The sequence below is a fragment of the Arachis stenosperma genome, chromosome 5 (genome assembly GCF_014773155.1).
Source record: "Arachis stenosperma cultivar V10309 chromosome 5, arast.V10309.gnm1.PFL2, whole genome shotgun sequence".
Classification (NCBI taxonomy): domain Eukaryota; kingdom Viridiplantae; phylum Streptophyta; class Magnoliopsida; order Fabales; family Fabaceae; genus Arachis; species Arachis stenosperma.
Genome location: NC_080381.1, coordinates 123,064,576 through 123,090,288, shown reverse-complemented (window position 1 = coordinate 123,090,288; position 25,713 = coordinate 123,064,576). Strand labels below are relative to the sequence as shown.

General features: G+C 36.9%; 2 protein-coding genes and 1 non-coding gene across 3 annotated transcripts; all 3 read left to right on the top strand.

Moving 5' to 3' along the window:
• Positions 1 to 412: 412 nt before the first annotated feature.
• LOC130983553 (small nucleolar RNA R71) lies at positions 413 to 520 on the top strand. The gene has a single exon (XR_009087538.1). It is a non-coding gene; the product is annotated as a small nucleolar RNA R71 (small nucleolar RNA).
• An 18,713-nt stretch (positions 521 to 19,233) lies between these two features.
• LOC130981297 (protein MAIN-LIKE 2-like) lies at positions 19,234 to 19,638 on the top strand. The gene is made up of 2 exons (XM_057904896.1): positions 19,234 to 19,309; positions 19,388 to 19,638. Exons 1-2 carry the CDS (start codon positions 19,234 to 19,236, stop codon positions 19,636 to 19,638), a joined length of 327 nt encoding a protein of 108 aa, XP_057760879.1.
• Positions 19,639 to 22,490: 2,852 nt separating this feature from the next.
• Positions 22,491 to 23,459, top strand: LOC130981296 (uncharacterized). The gene has a single exon (XM_057904895.1). It carries the CDS (start codon positions 22,491 to 22,493, stop codon positions 23,457 to 23,459), a length of 969 nt encoding a protein of 322 aa, XP_057760878.1.
• The last annotated feature ends 2,254 nt before the right edge of the window (positions 23,460 to 25,713 follow it).

The window sequence follows — 25,713 nt, the reverse complement described above, 5'->3', positions numbered from 1 at the left end:
TATAGGTGTTTCCATAGGGTTCTCCCATGTAATTCACCTCTTCCATTGAAGGGTTCTCAGGATCATAAGCTTCTTCTTCAGATGAAGCATCCTTAGTACTGCCTGGTGCAGCTTGCATTCCAGACAGACTTTGAGAAATCATATTGACTTGTTGAGTCAATATTTTGTTCTGAGCCAATATGGCATTCAGAGTATCAATCTCAAGAACTCCTTTCTTCTGATTCGTCCCATTGTTCACAGGATTCCTTTCAGAAGTGTACATGAATTGGTTATTTGCAACCATTTCAATGAGTTCTTGAGGTTCTGTAGGCGTCTTCTTCAGATGAAGAGACCCTCCAGCAGAGCTGTCCAATGACATCTTGGACAGTTCAGATAGACTATCATAGAAGATACCTATGATGCTCTATTCAGAAAGCATGTCAGAAGGACACTTTTTGATCAATTGTTTGTATCCTTCCCAAGCTTCATAGAGGGATTCACCTTCCTTCTGTCTGAAGGTTTGGACTTCCACTCTAAGCTTACTCAATTTTTGAGGTGGAAAGAACTTTGTCAAGAAGGCATTGACTAGCTTTTCCCAAGAGTACAGGCTTACTTTAGGTTGTGAGTCCAACCATATCCTAGCTCTGTCTCTTACAGCAAAAGGGAATATCATAAGTCTGTAGACCTCAGGGTCAACCCCATTGGTCTTGACAATGTCACAGATTTGCAAGAACTCAGCTAAAAACTGATGAGGATCTTCCAATGGAAGTCCATAGAACTTGCAATTCTGTTGCATTAGAGAAACTAATTGAGGCTTAAGCTCAAAGTTGTTTGCTCCAATGGCAGGGATAGAGATGCTTCTCCCATAGAAGTCGGGAGTAGGTGCAGTAAAGTCACCTAGCACCTTCCTTGCATTGTTGGCATTGTTGTTATTTTCGACTGCCATATCTTCTTCTAGTTTGAAGATTTCTGTTATGTCCCCTCCAGAGAGTTGTGCTTTAGCTTCTCTTAGCTTTTGCTTCAAGGTCCTTTCAGGTTCAAGGTCAGCCTCAATAAGAATGCTTTTGTCTTTGTTCCTGCTCATATGAAAGAGAAGAGAACAAGAAAATATGGAATCCTCTATGTCACAATATAGAGATTCTTTGAAGTGTCAAAGGAAAAGAAAAATAGAAGGAAGAGGTAGAAGAATTCGAACTTATCAAGAAGGATAGAGTTCGAATTGTGCATTGAGGAGGAGTGTTAGTCCATAAGTAGAAGGATGTGAGAAGAGGGGAAGAAATTTTCGAAAATAAATTAAAAGATTTTGAAAATTTTTTTTGAAAAATTGAAAAATTGGTATCCATTCTGGCGTTTAACGCCCAAAATGCTACCCTTTTGGGTGTTAAACGCCCAGCCAAGGTACCTGGCTGGTGTTTAAACGCCAGTTTTCCTTCCTCACTGGGCGTTTTGAACGCCCAGCTTTTTCTGTGTAATTCCTCTGTTGTATGTTCTGAATCTTCAATTCTCTGTATTATTGACTTGAAAAGACATAAATTAAAAATTTTTTTGGATTTTTAATAATGAGGAATAATCAAAATGCAACTAAAATCAAATAAACAATGCATGCAAGACACCAAACTTAGAAGTTTGTATACTACTGACACTAACAAATTGAGAATACATATGAGAAACAACAAAGCACACAAAACAAGAGAATTTCAAGATCAGAGCAAGTAAATCATCAAGAACAACTTGAAGATCACTGAAGACACATGAATGCAAGAAGAACAGAAATATGCAATTGACACCAAACTTAAAATGAGACACTAGACTCAACAAGAAACATAGAATATTTTTGGTATTTATGATTTTGTAATTTTTTTGGTTTTTTCAAAAATTGAGTGGAAAAGAAAATAAAGAGATTCAAAATTTTTAATAAGAATTCCAAGAATCATGCAATGTTAGTCTAAAGCTTTAGTCTAAAGGAATTAAACATGGCTAGCCAAGCTTCAGCAGGACATTGCATTCAAGAGCTAAATTGATGAAGATCAATCAGCTTTGGTGATGATAAGAACATCACCTTGAAACACTAGAATTCATTCTTAAAAATTCTGAAAAATACCTAATCTAAGCAACAAGATGAACCGTCAGTTGTCCAAACTCAAACAATCCCCGGCAACGGCGCCAAAAACTTGGTGCACGAAATTGTGATCATCAATGGCGCCATCAACATGGTACGCACAATTGTAATCTCAACTCTTTATCACAACTTCGCACAACTAACCAGCAAGTGCACTGGGTCGTCCAAGTAATAAACCTTACGCGAGTAAGGGTCGATCCCACGGAGATTGTTGGTATGAAGCAAGCTATGGTCATCTTGTGAATCTCAGTCAGGCAGATTCAAATGGTTATGAATGATTTATGAATAAAGCATAAAATAGAGATAGAGATACTTATGTAATTTATTGGTGAGAATTTCAGATAAGCGTATGAAGATGCTTTGTCCTTTCTGTCTCTCTGCTTTCCTACTGTCTTCATCCAATCCTTCTTACTCCTTTCCATGGCAAGCTGTATGTTGGGCATCACCGTCGTCAATGGCTACAGTTCCGTCCTCTCAGTGAAAATGTTCAACGCGCTCTGTCACAGCACGGCTATTCAGTTGTCGGTTCTCGATCATGGCGGAATAGAATCCAGTGATTCTTTTGCGTCTGTCACTAACGCCCCACAATCGCAAGTTTGAAGCTTGTCACAGTCATTCAATCATTGAATCCTACTCAGAATACCACAGACAAGGTTTAGACCTTCCGGATTCTCTTGAATGCCGCCATCAATTCTAGCTTATACCACGAAGATTCTGATTAAGGAATCCAAGAGATATCCACTCAATCTAAGGTAGAACGGAGGTGGTTGTCAGGCACACGTTCATAGGTGAGAATGATGATGAGTGTCACGGATCATCACATTCATCAAGTTGAGGAACAAGTGATATCTTAGAACAAGAATAAGCTGAATTGAATAGAAGAACAATAGTAATTGCATTAATACTCGAGGTACAGCAGAGCTCCACAACTTAATCTATGGTGTGTAGAAACTCCACCGTTGAAAATACATAAGAACAAGGTCTAGGCATGGCCGAGAGGCCAGCCCCCATAATCTCAGAACTAGACGTCCAAAGATGATCTAAAGATCTAAAGTGATCAAAAGATGAAAAATACAATAGCAAAAGGTCATATTTGTAGAGAACTAGTAGCTTAGGGTTTACAAAGATGAGTAAATGACATAAAAATCCACTTCCGGGCCCACTTGGTGTGTGCTTGGGCTGAGCATTGAAGCATTTTCGTGTAGAGACTTTTCTTGGAGTTAAACGCCAGCTTTTGTGCCAGTTTGGGCGTTTAACTCCCATTCTTGTGCCAGTTCTGGCGTTTTACGCCAGAATTCTTGAGCTGACTTGGAACGCCTGTTTGGGCCATCAAATCTCAGGCAAAGTATGGACTATTATACATTGCTGGAAAGCCTAGGATGTCTACTTTCCAACGCAGTTGAGAGCGCGCCAATTGAGCTTCTGTAGCTCCAGAAAATTCACTTCGAGTGCAGGGAGGTCAAAATCCAACAGCATCTGCAGTCCTTTTCAGCCTCTGAATCAGATCTTTGCTCAGGTCCCTCAATTTCAGGCAGAAAATACCTGAAATCACAGAAAAATACACAAACTCATAGTAAAGTCCAAAAAAGTGAATTTTAACTAAAAACTAATAAAAATATAATAAAAACTAACTAAAATATGCTAAAAATATACTAAAAACAATGCCAAAAAGCGTACAAATTATCCGCTCATCAATATGCCAATTGTTTATAAAGATACTGATAAAATTCAGTCAGTTGTTGAAATTTCTTTTTTCAAGAAATCTATATTGATTGGATGGTTCAAAGCAAATGAAGAGCATATTGATGCAAGAAATCTGACTTATTCTGAGTTTCTAACAAAGTTTGTTTGGAATAGAGAGCATCATATGTGGACTCATAAAAAGGAAGGGTATGCCATATGAAGGATATTTCATATACCACCAATGAATAAAGAAGATTACTATCTAAGGCCACTTTTGAACATTCAAAAGAAATGCACGAGTTTCAATGATCTAAAAATAGTTGATGGTGTAGTTTATAACTCCTTCAAAGATGCATGCTATGCACTTGAACCGTTGCAGGATGATAGAAAATTCATTGATGCAATCTCTGAAGCAGGAACATGACACTCTGCAACTTTTTTAAGGAAACCTTTTATTATTCTATTAACATCAAATAATATGAATAGACTAGAGTTTGTTTGGAAAAAGACATACTATGATTTACCTATTCAATTTGTATTTTAAATATATAATATGTATATTCATAAAAATATATACATATAATGAATGAGCAGCAATTTAAACCAAAATTTCTTTCTTTTGCACTTAATGAGTTAATGTTACTAACAAGTAATTCAATTTCCTAATAATAATCACATAATATTTAATTTTATAAAATTAAATTTAAAAGGATTAAATATTTTTTTGTCTGTTAAATATTGTATTTGAACGAAAATAAGTTTTTTTTTATGGGCCGGGTTGGGTTGAAGGGCATAGGACTTCAATAGAATTTGAGTTGAAGGGTTTAAACTCGCGAGTAAAATTAAGATAAAGTTTAGATCATATTCTATCATATTTATTGTCACTGTTATTTACAGAGTCATTTAATCTAATTTTTATATTTAGATTATTTTTCAAATAACAAGTTAAAAAATTAATTACTTTTTACTGATATTTTAATAACTCAATACACAATTCACTATTTATATAAATCCTTCACACTGATAAATTAATAGTACATGAAAATTAAATTATTAATTAAAAAATTTTAAACTCCTTTTAAAACTTATTTTGAATGGTACTTTAATCATTTATTTTTAGGGTAATTCACACGGTTAAATCATTTGAGGATCAAAATTACATCAATATTCTAAAGTGAATTAGTTTACATACATGTCTTAAAATAAATCTATATAAATCAAATTAGCTAAATTCAATTTATACTTTTTCAACGTAAATCGAATTAATTGGATTTAATTTAGTATATATAATATATCACTAGTAAATCAAATTAACTTTTTACTACTTTTGCAACACATACATGCTAAATAGAATCTATTGCTTTGATAATGTTATTTTTAACTTAAACTTAGATTTTTTTAGAGCATAAGATCATCAAAGTATAAGTTTTATACTTAATTTCACAAATTAATTAAATGATAATTTAATTGATATAGTATTTTAATTATTTCTCAAATTACATATTGTATAAATATAGTTAGTCACTATATATTATATAACTATCTAACTCTATTACTTCTTACTCTGAAAAATTCAAGTTTTATACTACAAGAAAAACGCTGAGTACTGTCAGATTTACCATTGGAATAACAAAAATAATCCTACAACAACAAATTTACAGTCAGATTTTGTGTTGGTTCCAATCCGACGGTATAAACCTCGCCGATAAACAGCTATCATCAGATTTTGTTCTCCGATGGTAATTTCCAGCGGATTTAATTTTTAATCTATGAATATATGGTGTCACTTACTGGCGAATTTTTTTACGGTAAATTTAGCACCAAATTGTTTTGTTACCGCATTTTTACCGTTGGATATTTTCGCTGGAGAATTCGAGGGTAAGTTTAATTTTTTAATATTTTTTTATGAAATTAGTGGTAAAATTCAAAATTTTTTATTTAATTTTATTATTTGCACAGAGCGGATAATTTATACGCTTTTTGGCATTATTTTTAGGTAGTTTTTAGTAGGATCTAGCTACTTTTAGGGATGTTTTTATTAGTTTTTATGCAAAATTCACATTTCTGGACTTTACTATGAGTTTGTGTATTTTTTTGTGATTTCAGGTATTTTCTGGCTGAAATTGAGGGACCTGAGCAAAAATCTGATAGGAGGCTGACAAAGGACTGCTGATGCTGTTGGATTCTGACCTCCCTGCACTCGAAATAGATTTTCTGGAGCTACAAAACTCTAAATAGGGCGCTCTCAATTGCGTTGGAAAGTAGACATCCAGGGCTTTCTAGCAATATATAATAGTTCATACTTCATTCAAGTTTAGATGATGCAAACTGGCGTTCCATGCTGCATTATGGAGTAAAACGCCAGAAACACGTCACAAACCAGAGTTAAACGCCAAAAATACGTTACATCTTGGCGTTTAACCCCAAGAGAAGCCTCTGCACGTGTAAAGCTCAAGCTCAGCCCAAGCACACACCAAAGTGGGCCTCGGAAGTGGATTTCTGCACTTAGACTTATTTCTGTAAACCCTAGTAACTAGTTGAGTATAAATAGAACTTTTTCTCATTGTATTAGTCGTCTTGGTTATTCTGGTTCTCCCTCTGGGGCCGAAGCCAATGAACACCATTATCAATTATGTATTTTCAACGGTGGAGTTTCTACACACCATAGATTAAGGTGTGGAGCTCTGCTGTACCTCGAGTATTAATGCAAAGTACTATTGTTCTTCTATTCAATTCACGCTTATTCTTATTCTAAGATATTTATTCGTACTTAACCATGATGAATGTGATGATCCGTGACACTCATCACCATTCTCAACATATGAACGTGTGCCTGACAACCACCTCCGTTCTACATTAGATTGAATGAGTATCTCTTGGATTCTTTAATCAGAGTCTTCGTGGTATAAGCTAGAATTATTGGCGGCCATTCCTAAGATCCGGAGAGTCTAAACCTTGTCTGTGGTATTCTGAGTAGGATCTGAGATGGGATGACTGTGATGAGCTTCAAACTTGCGAGTGTTGGGCGTAGTGACAGACGCAAAAGAATCACTAGATTCTATTCCGACATGATCGAGAACCGACAGAGGATTAGCCGTGCTGTGACAGAGCATTTGGACCATTTTCACTGAGAGGATGGGAGGTAACCATTGACAACGGTGAAACTCAACATACAGCTTGCCATGGAAAGGGGTAAGAATGATTGAATGAAAGCAGTTGGAAAGCAGAGATTCAGAAGGAACACAGCATCTTCATGCGCTTTTCTGAAATCCCCACCAATGAATTACATAAGCATCTCTATCTTTATTTTATGATTTATTTATTCTTATATTCGAAAACCATTATAACCATTATAATCTGCCTGACTGATATTTACAAGATGACCATAGCTTGCTTCATACCAACAATCTCCGTGGGATCGACCCTTACTCACGTAAGGAATTACTTGAACGACCCAGTGCACTTGCTGGTTAGTTGTGCGAAATTATGAAAAAGAGTGATATTACAATTGTGCGTACCAAGTTGTTGGCACCATTGTTGATGATCACAATTTCGTGCACCAAGTTTTTGGCGCTATTGCCGGGGATTATTTGAGTTTGGATAACTGACGGTTCATCTTGTTGCTCAGATTAGGTAATTTTCTTTTCAAAAAGTTTTCAAAAATTTTTCAAAATTTTTTCTCTTTTTCGTTTTTTCTAAAAATAATTTTCGAAAAAATCCAAAAAAAATTAATAAAATCATAAAAATAAAAAATATTTTGTGTTTCTTGTTTGAGTCTAGTGTCAATTTTAAAGTTTGGTATCAATTGCATGTTTTTAAAATTTATGCATTTTTTCGAAAAATTCATGCATGGTGTTCTTCATGATCTTCAAGTTGTTCTTGATAAGTCTTCTTGTTTGATCTTCATATTTTCTTGTTTTGTGTCTTTTGTTATTTTTCATATGCATTTTTGCATTTAGAGTGCCTAAACATGAAAAATTTCTAAGTTTGGTGTCTTGCATGTTTTTCTTTTCTTGAAAATTTTTCAAAAATAAGTCTTGATGTTCATCTTGATCTTCAAAGTGTTTTTGGTGTTCATCTTGACATTCATAGTGTTCTTGCATGCATCATTTGTTTCAATCCAAATTTTTCATGTTGAGAGTTATTTTTGTGTTTTCCTCTCTCGTCATTAAATATTCAAAAAAAATAATATCTTTCCCTTATTTCTCTCAAAAATTCGAAATCTTTGGGTTGACTTAGTCAACAATTTTTAAAATAAGTTGTTTCTTGTTAGTCAAGTCAAGATTTCAATTTTAAAAATATTATCTTTTCAAAATCTTTTTCAAAAATTAAATCTTTTTTATTTTTTATTATTTTCAAAAATTTTTAAAATTGATTTTCAAAATCTTTTTCTTAATTTTATTTCAAATTGTCGAAAATTTTACTAACAATTAATGTGATTGATTCAAAAATTTGAAGTTTGTTACTTTCTTGTTAAGAAAGGTGCAATCTTTAAATTCTAGAATCATATCTTTTAATTTCTTGTTAGTCAAGTAATCAATTTTAATTTTAAAAAAATCAAATCTTTTTAATCATATCTTTTCAAATCATATCTTTTTCAAAAATTTGATTTCAAAATATCTTTTCTAACTTCTTATCTTTTCAAAATTGATTTTCAAATCTTTTTCAACTAACTAATTGACTTTTTGTCTGTTTCTTATCTTTTTCAAAACCACCTAACTACTTTTCTCTCTCTAATTTTCAAAAATCACCCTCCTCTTTTTCAAAATTCTTTTAATTAACTAATTGTTTCAAATTTTAATTTTAATTTTATTTCTTCTTTTAATTTTTGAAAATCACTAACCATTTTTCAAAAACAATTTTCGAAAACTCTCTCTCTCTCATCTCCTTCTATTTATTTATTTATCTACTAACACTTCTCTTCATCTCAAAATTTGAACCTTCTCTTCTCCTCTGTGTTCGAATTTTTCTCTTCTCCTTCTTCTATTCTTTTATTCTTCTACTTACATAAAGGAATCTTTCTACTGTGGTAAAGAGGATCCCTATTATTATTTTCTGTTCCTTTCTTTTTCATATGAGCAGGAGCAAGGACAAGAACATTCTTGTTGAAGCAGATCCTAAACCTAAAAGGACTCTGAAGAAGAAACTAAGAGAAGCTAAAATACAACAATCCAGAGAAAACTTTACAGAAATTCTCGAAAAAGAAGAGGAGATGGCAGCCGAAAATAATAACAACAACAATAATGCAAGGAGGATTCTTGGTGATTATACTACACCTACTTCCAATTTTTATGGAAGAAGCATCTCAATCCCTGCTATTGGAGCAAACAATTTTGAGCTGAAGCCTCAACTAGTTGCTCTAATGCAACAGAACTGCAAGTTTCACAGACTTCCATCAGAAGATTCCTACCAGTTTTTAACTGAGTTCTTGTAGATCTGTGATACTGTTAAGACTAATGGAGTAGATCCTGAAGTCTACAGGCTCATGCTTTTCCCTTTTGCTGTAAGAGACAGAGCTAGAATATGGTTGGACTCACAACCTAAAGATAGCTTGGACTCTTGGAAAAAGCTGGTCATGGCCTTCTTGGCCAAGTTCTTTCCTCCTCAAAAGCTGAGCAAGCTTAGAGTGGATGTTCAGACCTTCAAGCAAAAAATGGTGAATCCCTCTATGAAGCTTGGGAAAGATACAAGCAGTTGACCAAAAAGTGTCTTTCTGATATGCTTTCAGAGTGGACCATTTTGGATATATTCTATGATGGTCTATCTGAGTTCTCTAAGATGTCACTGGACCATTCTACAGTGGATCCATTCACCTAAAGAAAATGCCTGCAGAAGCTCAAGAACTCATTGACATGGTTGCAAATAACCAATTCATGTACACCTCTGAGAGGAATCCTGTGAGTAATGGGACACCTCAGAAGAGGGAAGTTCTTGAAATTGATGCTCTAAATGCCATATTGGCTCAGAACAAAATGTTGACTCAGTAAGTCAACATGATTTCTCAGAGTCTGAATGGATTGCAAAACGCATCCAACAGTACTAAAGAAGCATCTTCTGAAGAAGAAGCTTATGATCCTAAGAACCCTGCAATGGCAGAGATGAATTACATGGGTGAAGCCTATGGAAACACCTATAATCTCTCATGGAGAAATCATCTAAATTTCTCATGGAAGGATCAACAGAAGCCTCAACAAGGCTTTAATAATGGTGGAAGAAACAGGTTTAGCAATAGCAAGCCTTTTCCATCATCTTCTCAGCAACAGACAGAGAATTCTGAGCAGAGCCCTTCTAGCTTAGCAAACATAGTCTCTGATCTATCTAAAGCCACTCTAAGTTTCATGAATGAAACAAGGTCTTCCATTAGAAATTTAGAGGCACAAGTGGGTCAGCTGAGTAAGAAAATCACTGAAACTCCTCCTAGTACTCTCCCAAGCAATACAGAAGAGAATCCAAAAAGAGAGTGCAAGGCCATTGATATAATCAAAATGACCGAATACAAAAAGGAAGGGAAGGATGTGAATCCTAATGAGAAAGACCTCATGGGACATCTCCCAGGCAGAAAGGAGTCCCCTATTGAGGACCTAAAGGAATCTGAGGCTCATATAGAGACCATAGAGATTCCATTAAACCTCCTTCTGCCATTCATGAGCTCTGAGAGCTATTCTTCCTCTGAAGAGGATGAAGATGTAACTGAAGAGCAAGTTGCTTAATATCTAGGAGCCATCATGAAGCTGAATGCCAAGTTGTTTAGTAATGAGACTTGGGAAGATGAACCTCCCTTGCTCATTAGTGAACTAAATACATGGGTTCAGCAAACTTTACCTCAAAAGAAACAAGATCCTGGTAAATTCTTAATACCCTGTACCATAGGCACCATGACCTTTGAGAAGGCTCTGTGTGACTTGGGGTCAGGTATAAATCTTATGCCACTCTTTGTAATGGAGAAACTGGGGATTTTTGAGGTACAAGCTGCAAGAATCTCATTAGAGATGGCAGACAAGTCAATAAACAAGCTTATGGATTAGTAGAGGACGTGTTAGTGAAGGTTAAAGGCCTTTACATCCCTGCTGATTTCATAATCCTAGACACTAAGAAGGATGAGGATGAATACATCATCCTTGGAAGACCCTTCCTAGCCACAGCAGGAGTTGTAATTGATGTTGACATAGGAGAGCTAGTCCTTCAATTGAATGGGGACTACCTTGTGTTTAAAGCTCAAGGATCTTCCTCTGCAACCATGGAGAGGAAGCAAGAAAAGCTTCTCTCAATACAGAGTCAAACAAAGCCCCCACAATCAAACTCTAAGTTTGGTGTTGGGAGGCCACAACCAAAAAGTTTGGTGTTGAACCCCCACATTCAAACTCCAAGTTTAGTGTTGGGAGGTCCCAACAATGCTCTGAACATCTGTGAAGCTCCATGAGAGTTCACTGTCAAGCTATTGACATTAAAGAACCGCTTATTGGGAGGCAACCCAATTTTTATTTATCTATATTTCTAGTGTTCTTTTATGTTTTATTAGGTTTATGATCATGTGGAGTCACAAAATAATTGCAAAAATTAAAAACAGAATAAAAAATAGCAGAAGAAAAAGCACACCCTGGAGGAAGAGCTATCTGGCGTTTAAACGCCAGAAACAAGCATCTGTCTGGCGTTTAACGCTAGAAACAAGCACCAAGCTGGCGTTTAACGCCAGAAACAAGCATCAGGCTAGCGTTAAATGCCAGAAACATGCTACATCTGGGCATTTAACACCAGAAATAAGCATCTGTCTGGCTTTAAACGCCAGGATTGTATACATAGGGTGTTGTACACGCCTAATTGGTGCAGGAATGATAAATCCTTAACACCTCAAGATCTGTGGACCCACAGGATCATCTCAGGATCTCTGGACCCCACAGGATCCCCACCTACCCCATTTCTCTCTTCTTCACACAATCCAATAACACTATACCTTTCACCAATCACCTCAATATCTCTTCCCCATTACCCCTTCACCAATCACATCCATCCACTCTTCTCCAAAAACCCCACCTACCTTCAAATTAAAAATCTCTTTCCCACCCAAACCCACCCTAAATGACCGAACCAATCCCCTCTCCATCCACTATATAAACCCCTCCATCCTTCTTCATTTTCACATAACACAACCCTCTCTTCTCCCCTTGGCCGAAACCCACACATCTCTCCCTCTCCTACATATCTTCTTCTTCTTCTTCTTCTATTCTTTCTTCTTTTGCTCGAGGGCGAGCAACATTCTAAGTTTGGTGTGATAAAAGCATCGCTTTTTTGTTTTTTTCATAACCATTGATGGCACCTAAGGCCAGAGAAACCTCAAGAAAGAGGAAAGGGAAGACAATTGCTTCTACCTCTGAGTCATGGAAGATGGAGAGATTCATCTCAAAAGCCCATCACTAAGAAGAGGATGGAGCAAACAAGAGAGCCCATTCATGGATCTCAAGAGACGCATGAGGAAGCTCATCATCAAGAAATCCCTGAGATACCTCAGGGAATACATTTTCCTCCACACAACTATTGGGAGCAACTAAGGATAGGAGCACCAAAATCACTAGGGATGAAGCAACAAAGGCAAAGAAAAGACATAGAGGAGCTCAAGAGCACTATTGGTTCTTCAAGAGGAGGAAGGCGCCACCCTCACTAAGGTGGACTCATTCCTTAACTTCCTTGTTCTTATCTCTCTATTTTTCGATTTTATGCTATATGTTTGTCTAAGTTTTGAGTCTTTACTACATGATCATTAGTGTCTAGTGTCTATGTCTTAAGGCTATAAATAATTCCATGAATCCTTCACCTCTCTTAAATGAAAAATGTTTCTAATACAAAAGAACAAGAAGTACATGAGTTTCGAATTCATCCTTGAAATTAGTTTAATTATATTAATGTGGTGACAATATTTTTTGTTTTCTGAATGAATACTTGAACAGTGCATATTTTTGATCTTGTTGTTTATGAATGTTAAAATTGTTGGCTTTTGAAAGAATGATGAAAAAGAAAAATATTATTGATAATCTGAAAAATCATGAAATTGATTCTTGAAGCAAGAAAAAGCAGTGAAAAAAAAAAGTAAGCAGAAAAAGCCAATAGCCCTTAAAACCAAAAGGCAAGGGTAAAAAGGATCCAAGGTTTTGAGCATCAAGGGATAGGAGGGCCCAAGAAAATAAAATCCAGGCCTAAGCGGCTAAATCAAGCTGTCCCTAACCATGTGCTTGTGGCATGCAGGTCCAAGTGAAAAGCTTGAGACTGAGTGGTTAAAGTCGTGATCCAAAGCAAAAAAGAGTGTGCTTAAGAGCTCTGGACACCTCTAACTGAGGACTTTAGTAAAGCTGAGTCATAATCTAAAAAGGTTCACCCAGTCATGTGTCTGTGGCATTTATGTATCCGGTGGTAATATTGGAAAATAAAGTGTTTAGGGCCACAGCCAAGACTCATAAAAGTAGCTGTGTTCAAGAATCAACATACTTAACTAAGAGAATCAATAAATTTTGGGATTTATAAAAGTAGTTGTGTTCATTGATATTTTGGGATTTATAGTATATTTTCTTCTTTTTATCCTATTTGATTTTCAGTTGCTTGGGGACAAGCAACAATTTAAGTTTGGTGTTGTGATGAGCGGATAATTTATACGCTTTTTGGCATTATTTTTAGGTAGTTTTTAGTAGGATCTAGCTATTTTTAGGGATGTTTTTATTAGTTTTTATGCAAAATTCACATTTTTGGACTTTACTATGAGTTTGTGTGTTTTTTTGTGATTTCAGGTATTTTCTGGCTAAAATTGAGGGACCTGAGCAAAAATCTGATAGGAGGCTGCCAAAGGACTACTGATGCTGTTGGATTTTGACCTCCCTGCACTCAAAATAGATTTTCTGGAGCTATAGAACTTCAAATGGCACGCTCTCAATTGCGTTGGAAAGTAGACATTCAGGTCTTTCCAGCAATACATAATAGTCCATACTTCATTCAAGTTTAGATGACGCAAACTGGCGTTCAACGCCAGTTCCATGCTACACTATGGAGTAAAATGCCAGAAACACGTCACAAACCAGAGTTAAATGCCAAAAATACGTTACAACTTGGCGTTTAACCCTAAGAGAAGCCTCTGTACATGTAAAGCTCAAGCTCAGTCCAAACACACACCAAAGTGGGCCCCAAAAGTGGATTTTTGCACTTAGACTTATTTCTGTAAACCCTAGTGACTAGTTGAGTATAAATAGAACTTTTTCTCATTGTATTAGTCGTCTTGGTTATTCTGGTTCCCCCTCTGGGGCTGAAGCCAATGAACACCATTATCACTTATGTATTTTCAACAGTGGAGTTTCTACACACCATAGATTAAGGTATGGAGCTCTGCTGTACCTCGAGTATTAATGCAAAGTACTATTGTTCTTCTATTCAATTCATGCTTATTCTTATTCTAAGATATTTATTTGTACTTAACCATGATGAATGTGATGCTCCGTGACACTCATCACCATTCTCAACCTATGAACGTGTGCCTGACAACCACCTCCATTCTATATTATATTGAATGAGTATCTCTTGGATTCCTTAATCAGAGTCTTCATGGTATAAGCTAGAATTATTGGCGGCCATTCCTAAGATTCGGAAAGTCTAAACCTTGTCTGTGGTATTCCGAGTAGGATCTGAGATGGGATGACTATGACGAGCTTCAAACTCGCGAGTGTTGGACGTAGTGACAGACGTAAAAGAATCACTGGATTCTATTCCGACATGATCGAGAACCGACAGATGATTAGCCGTGCTGTGACAGAGCATTTGGACCATTTTCACTGAGAGGACAGTAGGTAGCCATTGACAACGGTGAAACCCAACATACAACTTGCCATGGAAAGGGGTAAGAATGATTGGATGAAAGCAGTAGAAAAGCAGAGATTCAGAAGGAACACAGCATCTTCATGCGCTTATCTGAAATCCCCTCCAATGAATTACATAAGTATCTCTATCTTTATTTTATGCTTTATTTATTCTTATATTCGAAAACCATGATAACCATTATAATCTGCCTGACTGAGATTTACAGGATGACCATAGCTTGCTTCATACCAACAATCTCTGTGGGATCGACCCTTACTCACGTAAGGTATTACTTGGACGACCCAGTGCACTTGCTGGTTAGTTGTGCGAAGTTGTGAAAAAGAGTGATATTATAATTGTGTGTACCAAGTTGTTGGCGCCATTGTTGATGATCACAATTTCGTGCACCAACAGTTAGTAGTCAGATTCTAAATAATAGAAGCCAAATATGTTAAATTATCAAGTGCACGAATAAAATAAAAAGTCAAATAACAGAGAATATAACAATCGAACAGTGTATAAAAAACCCTAGTAACTGAAAGTCATCGTCATCGTCGTCATCTCACTGGTCTTGCTGCTGAAGCGATGGCCTAGGTGGTGATGTCTGTACCCCTCCAACAGCACCGCTGCCACCAGCGCGCATCTGATCCTCGTACGATGCAATATTTCGCTCCATCCGTTGAAGACACTCCAGCTCCCGCCTCCACTCCAACCTGAGGTCATCTGTCTCTGTCATGCGTGAGAGGATCACCTGATACCTCTTCTTAGACTCCCATAGCTACTGAGCTTATTGGTGAAGGCTCCAGGTGAGGAGCAGCACCTGCTCCCGCAAATCGACGCCGTCCTCGGGATTGACGGGCCGATTGGTGGCAGAGGCGGATGAATGCCTCAACATCAATGTACGAAGGTTGTCAGCGAAGAATAATCCGAACTTGTACACGCGATTATTGTACGGCTCGGATACAGCATTGTGCCAAACCTTATCAGGATCGACGGCTGGTGCGATGGAGTTGCTTCCATCGTCTCCAGTACGCTGAGATTGTTGGGTTGCAGCCTCCAATCTCTGCATGTAAAATTCCTGTGTAATACATTTTATGATTAAGGTGGCAGTTAATTTAAAATTGGTATATCATATGATGTTTACTCACATAATAAGCCTCGCCCGCTGATCGGCAAATTTCTCCTTGTTATCCTTCAACATACGGGTATACTTGAAGGTCTCCGTCATCATCGCCTTGCGATCCAACGACTTGGACTACACATTTTGAAACCACATGTTAAGTCAAGTAATAATGATATTATATTAATACTAAATGAACTTAATAACAAAATGAAGCAAATTACCTACCAGCCTGGCCTTAGTCTTCATGAAAGTCGTTGACTCACCGGTATATTTTGATGACCTGGCCGATGCCCTGTTAGTTTTGTTGGTGAGACGGCGATGCTTGAACCCCTCATCAGTCTCCCAATGGACGTGCAATAAATTCTTAATGTGCGGGTAGAACCAATGATGAGGTGGTCGCGGTGCTTACATACGTCCTCCAACATCTGCTGAAGTGCCTAGCCATCCGATGGTCGAAGATATTCCTGATCATGAGATCATGAGTCTTGTTCTATATAATTTTTTCCTGTAGAAAGAACATTTAGCACGAGTTAATTGAAATTAAATGCATAATTAAAAAAATAGAAGATATATAGGTTTGAATATGTTGCGTTCTTACCACCTATTTCTGAAACCATTGCTCTCTGGTCTCAGCTGGGATCTTCTTGTAACTCGGTCATGGGTGGTTGTACATCAGTTTGATGACATTACTACACTCCTGTGTACATGCATTGTTATTTGGCATAAATCTATCAACACAAAACTTATGTTTAGTAGTTCACTAAAATGTACTTCAAAGTAATCTATAAACTTCAATTATATTTAAATTTTTCTAGAAATTCTGATAGAATTTCATCTATAACTAGAATACGACAAAAACTACATCCATGAACAATTCACTTAAACTATCTTAACAACCTAAGTCAGTAAAACTAGTAAAATTGAGTATAACTAAATTAATACTCACGCTGAAGTCCCATCAGGGCAAATTGTCATCCGTACGATGAGAGGTGGTAGAGGGACATCTAGCTGGGATCCGTGAGAAGATTCTGGCGGCACAGTGTCTGTCGTTGGAGCGACGTCGTCGAGGTAGTGCGCTGATGCGCGGATGGAGGTGGTGGGGGAGTCCAATTTGATGAAACAGATGGACGACTTCCTGCTTGCAAGGGTAGCAAAGTAGTAGAAGCCACGTATTTAGGGTTAGGGACCATAATGAACACCTAGTCCTGTGCACCCATTGCCTGTGACATCACAGGGGTAGTCGGCATAGAGGAGGACGATTGAGAAGTCCTGGGGGTCCCAGTAGAACCCCTCCCTCCACCACCACGACGTGGTCGATCCATGACACCTCTACCTGTTGTCATGTTTGCAAAGAGAATATATATCAATTAATACTAATCTCAAAAAACAATGTAATAGCAATGATAAAATTCATAGACACTTTAAATTTTGGAAAAAATTTTGGCATAACCTCCCCTAAAGTTAGATATATATCCACCTTTACAGTTCACACAAATCCTACCAACCTCAATCATGAATTAAAACTTACAAACAGCCACAACATATCCAAAATAATTTAATCAGTTAACTAATTAGTTGAGTTCCTAACTACTTAGGTATTTTAATTTGTTCATAATCAAACTAATAACTTTATCAACAACACCTCAAAATATGTTTTAATTAGAATAAAAACAAATCAGAAAATAACGAACACAAAGTTATAATAACAAATCAGAACCAAACTTATAATAATAAATCAGAATCAAATAATGAACACAAAACTATAATAACAAATCAGAACCAAAATAATGAATACAAAATTATAATGACAGATCAGAACCAAAATTATAATAATTTATAATAATAAATCAGAATTAAATAATGAACACAAAATTATAACGACAAATTAGAAATAAAATAATGAACACAAAATTATAATAACAAATCAAAAGAAATCAGAATCAAAATTTTAATAACAAATCAAACATTATTCCTATTTAGAGAAAGAGAAGTTTAGAAGCATTGCCTGAACACCAGCGCCGAGAAGAAGAGGTCGACAGCAGTAATGGTAACGAATAGAGCCGACGAACAGCGTCGACAAAAGGGAGGCTGCTGGTGTCGAAAGGGGCTTCCGGAGAGATGAGAGGGGTAGAGAGAGAGTAGGAGGCGAGAGGGTTAGAAAGAGAGAGAAAGAATTTCAATGAGGGAGAAGAGGGTTCGTGGTATGAATTTAGGACACAATTACCGTTGGATTTACTAATGGATAAATCCAACCGTAACATATTGCCGTTATCAAAATCCAATGTTTCACTAAGTTGGTTTATCGTCGAAATTTTCTGACGGTAAATACGACCCTAATTGTCACGCCTGTCTCTCCCGTTTTCTCTTAAATTATTACTGGTGAATTTACCGTCGAAAATGAGAATCCACCGGTAATATTTTGACACTACGAATTTCACGCCTAAACTGTTGGTAAAGACGCCGCTACTTTGCGACTCTAAATCTGATGGTAAATCCGATGGTACTCAACATTTTTCTTGTAGTGTTAACTCCTATACCACATTGGAGGGCTATACTTTATGTTAATTTTTTCAACATCAAAAGTTTCAGTAATTATCTTTTAGATGCTAATGATTTAAATAATGTTTCTTAATAAATTTTTAGAAATCGTTTAATGTTGCGTTTTACATTCATAAGTTTATAAAAATGTAGATTTTTTGGAATTTGTACTAAAACACAAAAGTTGAATTTCTATTCTTATTCGTTTTGATTTTTTAATATTTTATTTGAATCCAAATAGAGGATATTTTCTTATTGATATTTATGTTTTAAAGTTAATATATTAACTTAAAAGTAATAAATATCAATAACCTGTATCAGTATTAAATTGAATCAACTAAATTTGATTTACATGTATATGTTGCAGAAGTAGTAAATCGAATCACAAGTTACTATTAATATAGCATATATAGTAAATCGAATCTATTTGATTTGATTTATATTGAAAAAGCGTGATTCAATTTACATAAACATAAAATCAAAAATGCATGAAAGCCATTTCATTTTAGTATATTTGTGTAATATTGATCCCCATTTAATTTGTTTGTGTGATTTATCTTTATTTTTATTAATCCATTAATTCTAAATTTATAAATGATAATTTCTTTTTATAAATTTTGGTAGTTTCTGGTTTATAATGAGAATTAAATTAAAATTTTCTTTTTTAAAATTTTTTTTTAAATTTTACTGTATTGAATAAAAAGTGAACTTGCTGTTATATTTCTTCACGGTACCTTTTTTTATTAATTTATTTTTTTCCGTTTGGTAGGCGCCTCGGATCTTGCGCACCAGATGGAATCTAATGACACGGCCGCTAGAGCAGATTAGGCCATGTCTGAGATGAGCCGGGTTTGAGTACGTGGCTTATATGGTGGAGTTTAAGCACGACTAGTCGCTTGCCTCAGCGTTGATAGAGAGGTGGAGGCCTGAGTCCCATATATTTCATTTATCGCTCGGGGAGATGACTAAAACTCTGCAGGACGTGGCCTATCAGTTGGGACTCAGGATTGACGGTGATCCTGTGAGTGGATGCATAGGTGAGTGGGAGTAGCACCATCAGGGACGGACCATTAAGGAGTTATGTGAGCAGATTCTGGGTGTTGTTCCCATCTTAGAGAACAGACAGTCACAGACGAAGTGGACTGTGAAGCTCACTTGGTTCTGCAACATGGTTTGTGGAGAGCTGGAGCAGGATGCCTCAGAGGAGCGCCTGATGAGGTACACGAAAGGATACATCATGCAATTGATAGGGGGTATCCTCTTCCCAGATGCATCTGACTCTCGGGTGCATATCAGGTGGCTTCCCTTAGTGGAGGATCTTGAGGCGTGTGGCCGGTTGTCGTGGGGTTCGGCTGTGCTGGCATAGCGAATAACCACCGAGGAAGCTAGTTGTATGACTCCTCCCAATCGCCATATATTCTAGTGATGGCTCTCTGTTTTGTAAGCCAAACCTTTCTGTACGACGCCTTGTAACCAAAGTGATTCTCCACACCTCCTTGTAGAACCCTGATGTTGATTGTTGGATCGGCCTTGACCATCGTGAAAATGTGTTGTGCAATCACTTTCGAATCCAACCTACGATGATCTTGCCCCATCGAATTTTGCATGCAAGTATGAGGACCAGTGTATCTCCTAACCTCCCACCTTTCTTGCTTTCGGCGATATGATATGAGTATGCTCCAATTACAACCTGGTTCGAACTGGATACATCGTGCATTATACCTCCAATGGTCACTCTCTACTATTTTGTACTCCACATCCCTCCTTATGCTGTACTGCTTAACTGCCAACATGACTTCTTTCTTGTTCCCAAATTGTTGTCCAACCTCAAACTCCTTGCTTGGGTCTTCTTCAGAACCTCCTTGGGTAAACGACCAGTTCGAGGTTATTACATCGAGATTCAACCTCGTGAAATGATCCGGCCGGTCATATGGTCAAGAAATGGCAGGCCGTGTCAGATCAATCTGTGTGTCACCGTAGTAGTTCATCTCCTCTTCCTCCTCACCATCATCAGGGATTTCGGGTGGTTCTTTCTCAGCATCGTCTCCATCATCGGGGTTGACTTCATATTGCTCCATCATCGGATCTCTAATAGCAGAACCGTCATGACTTTCAAGCCCATCATCTATTAAGTCAACGTTACAAACTTCAACATTAGACCCCTCCTAACTACCCTCGAGTGGCATATTTAGATCCACCATCGTCCTTCTGATAGTTCGTCTAACAACTCCACTCGTCGGACTATCATCGACAGTATCTGCAGATGATCCTCGGCTACCAAAGTCAACAAGAAACACGTATAATTCCAACAGATGAATATTGGTCCATCGATTGTGCCATGACCTTATAAGCCATACGTCTTCGTCGTTGCGCAACCGGCACCTAATTCAAAACAACAGAAATATCGCTCACAACGATGGTCTGATATATATACAAGTAACAGAGACAAAGACAACATAACTATAATATACCTTTTATAAAACAAATTGCCATCTAACTCGATCGGATATCTGTAGTAAATTTTTTTTCACCTTTTTGGATTCCTGCTGTCCGGCAGAATTCAATATCACATTCTTCAAAGCGGTTAAACTGTTGACTTCCGGTGTCATATATTATCGGTTGGCCCGATCTAAAGACAATTGAACCTTCTTCATCATACACTATTTCACTATCGTAATGAATGGATAACAATGGATTTCCTAACATCGTAGCGACAATGTTAATAGTGAAAAAGAAAGTAAACAGAAAAATTGTGGCTACTTGATCTTTCTCTCCAATAGGCCTGCTTATATTTCCGAACTCATCATAGAGTTCGCCGGGGGTGCGGCGAACTTACTCTTATTTCAAAAAAAAAAATTGTATCCTTGAAAATAAAGCTGCAAAATCTTTTCTGGAGAATTAATTAATTATTTTATTTCATAAACGAAAAAAATCCTTTCAACAACATTTGTTTATATCCATTTGTGTCAAAGAGGTTTGGTTTTAAATAAATTTTAAAACTTTAAATTGTTAAAATATTATTATTATGTTGTATCATATTTATATTTTTATGTTAATAAAATTAAAAAATATATAATGAAACTATAAAATAATTAACAATATAGTGATTAATAATTTATCTAAACCAACTAATATGATATGGTGCATATTAGCAACAACTTTATTTAATCAACTGATATAATTATTTATATGGCCGTAATATTTAAAGTAAAACATCACAAATGATGATTTATTTATCTAGCTACCATTTTTTTTGAAAAAAACATTTGATTTAAAACTTATCAACAAAAAAGACTACAAAAAGAATTTAATTTCTATCTAAGATTAGTGATATTTAATTAAATATTGCTACATGACCTTTAAATTTCATATCCGTTGTCTTAAAAGAATTAGGTGTATTAGAAGTCAAACATGAAGACATAATTGCCAAATATCATTAAATCCATCAAACCAAACAAGTCTAATCGACATAAAGAACCGAGTTGAAAAAATACCACTCAGATAGCAAGATAAAAACTTAACTTGGATTAGCTTAATGATCAGCTTACTCGTCCGCTTAAATAAATATCAAGAGTTTGAATCTCGTATTGTGCATATAGCAATCTATTTACCAGCCGCAAACCCTTAAATAAAACTCAAATTCGCAACGAATTAGTTTTTGATCTGTCGGATCGAAGGATACCAAAATTAAAAAAGGATAGCAAAATAAAAATGCTGCTTCTTGTAATTTAATTAAGAGGTTGTTTAATTTGTTTAGGGTCTAAGAGTGCATTCACCAACAGTTTCCGTTATGCTTCAACCATGGAAATTTTCCCTAACCTACTTGAAGGCACGAAATTGAAACATGGTTGTCATTAATAAGAAATAGATCAGATGGCAGTTGCCGGTAATGTTGAAATTTTCGACTGCCTTGTTGAATTTTCTTCATATTTTTGCAAATAGTGCACTTTTTTCATCACCATTAACAACATTTTTATGCTAATTTAATTAGATTTTGAAAAAAAATAAGATGATATATACTACATCTGTGGAATCGTATGATGATATATGATTTTATTGAACAGAAAAAAATATGGTTGAAACTTATAGCTAATAGTGCATAATGAAGGTCCCGCCAGAAGTCCGCTCTGAATGAACCCTCTAACCACTATCGTTGAAACTGACAAACGATCACCAGAAGAGGAAGATCTGGTGACGAGGAGCACAAAAAAAGTCAAGATGGATGGAGAAGATCAAGCAGAAGAACATATGGAGATTACACAAGAAGGGGAAAAGTCAGAGCTTGTTAAAGAGTCTAAAGATTCACTAGAGAATGTTGGTACCCTTGGCAATGGTGCATCCGAAGGTTCCAAGATGTCCTACAAGGATAGGCTGATGAACGACGGGCTTGGAAAGCTGAATCCATATGAAATCGTCGAGATGGTCACAGAAGACTACATCTCTGATGAAGATTCGATGGAACATATGGAGGAATCACAGACTCCTTTCAATCCAAATCCTGTTATAGAGGTGTCTTTGGAAGAATATGATGAATGGTGCAGGCCGTGGAAGCAAGCACTCATCGTTAAGCCTTTAGGAAAGAATCTGAACTTACAGACTATGGAACGGTGGATAAATAGGAGATGGACAAAGAAGGAGGCAGTACATGTGATGGACCTGGTCAGAGGGTACTTCCTAGTGAGATTCTCTAACCAAGAGGATTATTCACACGCTCTTTTTAAGGGTCCCTGGATGATCGCTGATCATTACCTCTTGGTTCAAAGGTGGCGGCCTTTATTCATACCCCAAGAGAGTGAGGTTAAAAGGGTTGCTGTCTGGATCAGGATTCCCAATCTCCCAGCCAAATTGTATAATAGATATTTCTTATGGAAGGTTGGAAAATCTATTGGAAACATGCTCAAAGTCGAAGAACATACGTCTATTCACTCAAGAGAAAAATTTGCACATATCTGCGTGGAAGTTGACCTAAGGAAAAAGATGGTGCCATCTTTCTCAACCTTAGGAAAAGATTTTAGACTAGAATATAAAGATCTTCATCTCATATGTTTCAATTGTGGTAGATATGGACATAAACATGATGGATGTCCGAAAAAGATAAAGGAAGCAAAGGACAAACCACAATCTCAAGCAGCTACCGATGAACAGAACCACCAGAAGGGGGAAAACGGCACCGCGGTCCAAGGCTAGCCAGCAACGGTGAATACAAGGAATCATTTTAGGAAAGATCTTATTGCAATGGAAAATCCGGAGGTAATGGAAGTAGCCATTGGTACACTTAAGGAAAGTCACAAGCACCAATCTGGGGAGATAGAATCAGATTTAACTGCTATAAATGAGGAAAGTCTATACAGTCCCTGGATGGTTGTCAAAAAGCCCCAAAAAAATAGGCAAGAATTAGGGAGGAATTATGGGGATATCAAAAAAGAAATTTCTAATAATAGGTTTGATGCTCTTCAGAATGAGAAAGAAGCTCAGGAAAGAGAAGATAAGAGAAAAGGAAAGTACCAGGAAAGCCAGCCCAAGCAGATGTAGAAAAGCGAGGTAAATGCCAAAGCAAGTTAACAATTTGACAAGCTGGTCACATAGAATCGAAATCATAAAGCAAGCCAAAAGGTAAATTTTGCTAATCAAAACACAAAGGAAAAAGGCTCAGAGATAAACATAAAAATCAATGAAGAACAGGTGAAATCGTCAAGCTCATCCCAGAACAAACAGAAGACAATTATGACTGCTGAACCGAGTCATCCTTCTCAAGAAAAACAAAACAAAGAGAATGATCAAACGCATAAGGAATATTGGAGACAACTTAGCAGACTTTCAAAAGCAGTTTATTCAAGCCACAAAGATGGATATTATATCCCGACTTATGATACTAATGATCCTATCTTAGATGCTCACATAGCAAGGGTTATGGGAGGGGGAATTATAGAGCAAAACAACGAGTATTATAAAGAGAACCCTCCGAGAGCAAGTAACTATGGTGGAGAAGCACACAAGATGGCCATTGAACTTGATAGCATAGAAGAAACTGCTCCAAGTGGGAATGCAGTAGATATCGAAGAGGAGCCTGGTATGCGAAATTGTTATCATACTTTTCACAACTCTGCACAACTAACCAGCAAGTGCACTGGGTCGTCCAAGTAATACCTTACATGAGTAAGGGTCGATCCCACGGAGATTTTCGGCTTGAAGCAAGCTATGGTCATCTTGTAAATCTCAATCAGGCGGATTCAAATGGTTATGAGGTGTTGATAATTAAAAGATAAATAAAACATAAAATAAGATAGAGATACTTATGTAATTCATTGGTGGGAATTTCAGATAAGCGTTTGCAGATGCTTTGTTGCTTCTAAACCTCTGCTTCCTATTGTCTTCATCCAATCATGCACACTACCTTCCATGGCAAGCTGTAAGTTGGTGGATCACCATTGTCAATGGCTACCATCCGTCCTCTCAGTGAAAATGGTCCAGCTACGGTTCTCACCACAGGGCTAATCATCTGTCAGTTCTCACTCGTGTCGGAATAAGATCCATTGATCCTTTTGCGCACTGTCACTGCGTCCAACATTCGTGAGTTTAAAGCTCGTCACATTCATTTCCTCCCAGATCCTACTTAGAATACCACAGACAAGGTTTAGACTTTTCGGATCTCAAGAATTCTGCCAATTATTTCTCGCCTATACCACGAAGGTTCTAATCTCACTGATTTGAATGCTCTATTATCAGGAGATGCTAGTCAAACACATGGATCAGAGACCCAAGAGAATATACTCCACCTGGCGTCCAATGACTACGTTGAACATCATGTATACCGCTTGTGGTTGTCAGGCACGTGGATCTTGGCTAAGCGAGTACTGAAGATAAGGGGTGATTGTCACAGATCACCCCTTCAGTCTGACTTAACTGAATTAAATACGAGAGTATATCTTGGAGAAGAAGTAGGCATGAATTGAAAGAAAAATAATAGTACTTGCATTAATTCATGAGGAACAGCAGAGCTCCTCACCTTAATCTATGAGGTGTAGAAACTTCACCGTTGAAAATACATAAGAACAAAAGGTCTAGGCATGGCCGAATGGCCAGCCTCCCAGATGGCATAAGAATTCAAAAACAGGGGAAGAAGACCGGATCAAAGGATTGAAAAGTGGTCCAAAGATATGAATACAATAGTAAAAAGTGCTATTTATACTAAACTAGTAAACTAGGTTTTACAGAAAATGAGTAGATAGTGCAGAAATCCACTTTCGGGGCCAACTTGGTGTGTGTTTGGGCTGAGTTTTGAAGCTTTCATGTGCATAGGCCATCCTTGGAGTTAAACTCCAGCTTTGGTGCCACTTCCGGCGTTTTACGCCAGAAAAGGGTCTCTGGTGGGCATTTGGACGCCAGTTTGATCCATTAAATCTCGGGCAAAGTATGGACTATTATACATTTCTGGAAAGCC

What these genes read in the sequence shown, in the direction of transcription:
- LOC130981297 (XM_057904896.1), top strand. Translation starts at nt 19,234, where the DNA reads ATGACTAAAACTCTGCAGGACGTGGCCTATCAGTTGGGACTCAGGATT. An exon ending in TCCTGTGAGTGGATGCATAG is followed by an intron (nt 19,310 to 19,387) that starts GTGAGTGGGAGT and finishes TTCCCATCTTAG; the next exon opens with AGAACAGACAGTCACAGACG.
- LOC130981296 (XM_057904895.1), top strand. Translation starts at nt 22,491, where the DNA reads ATGGATGGAGAAGATCAAGCAGAAGAACATATGGAGATTACACAAGAA.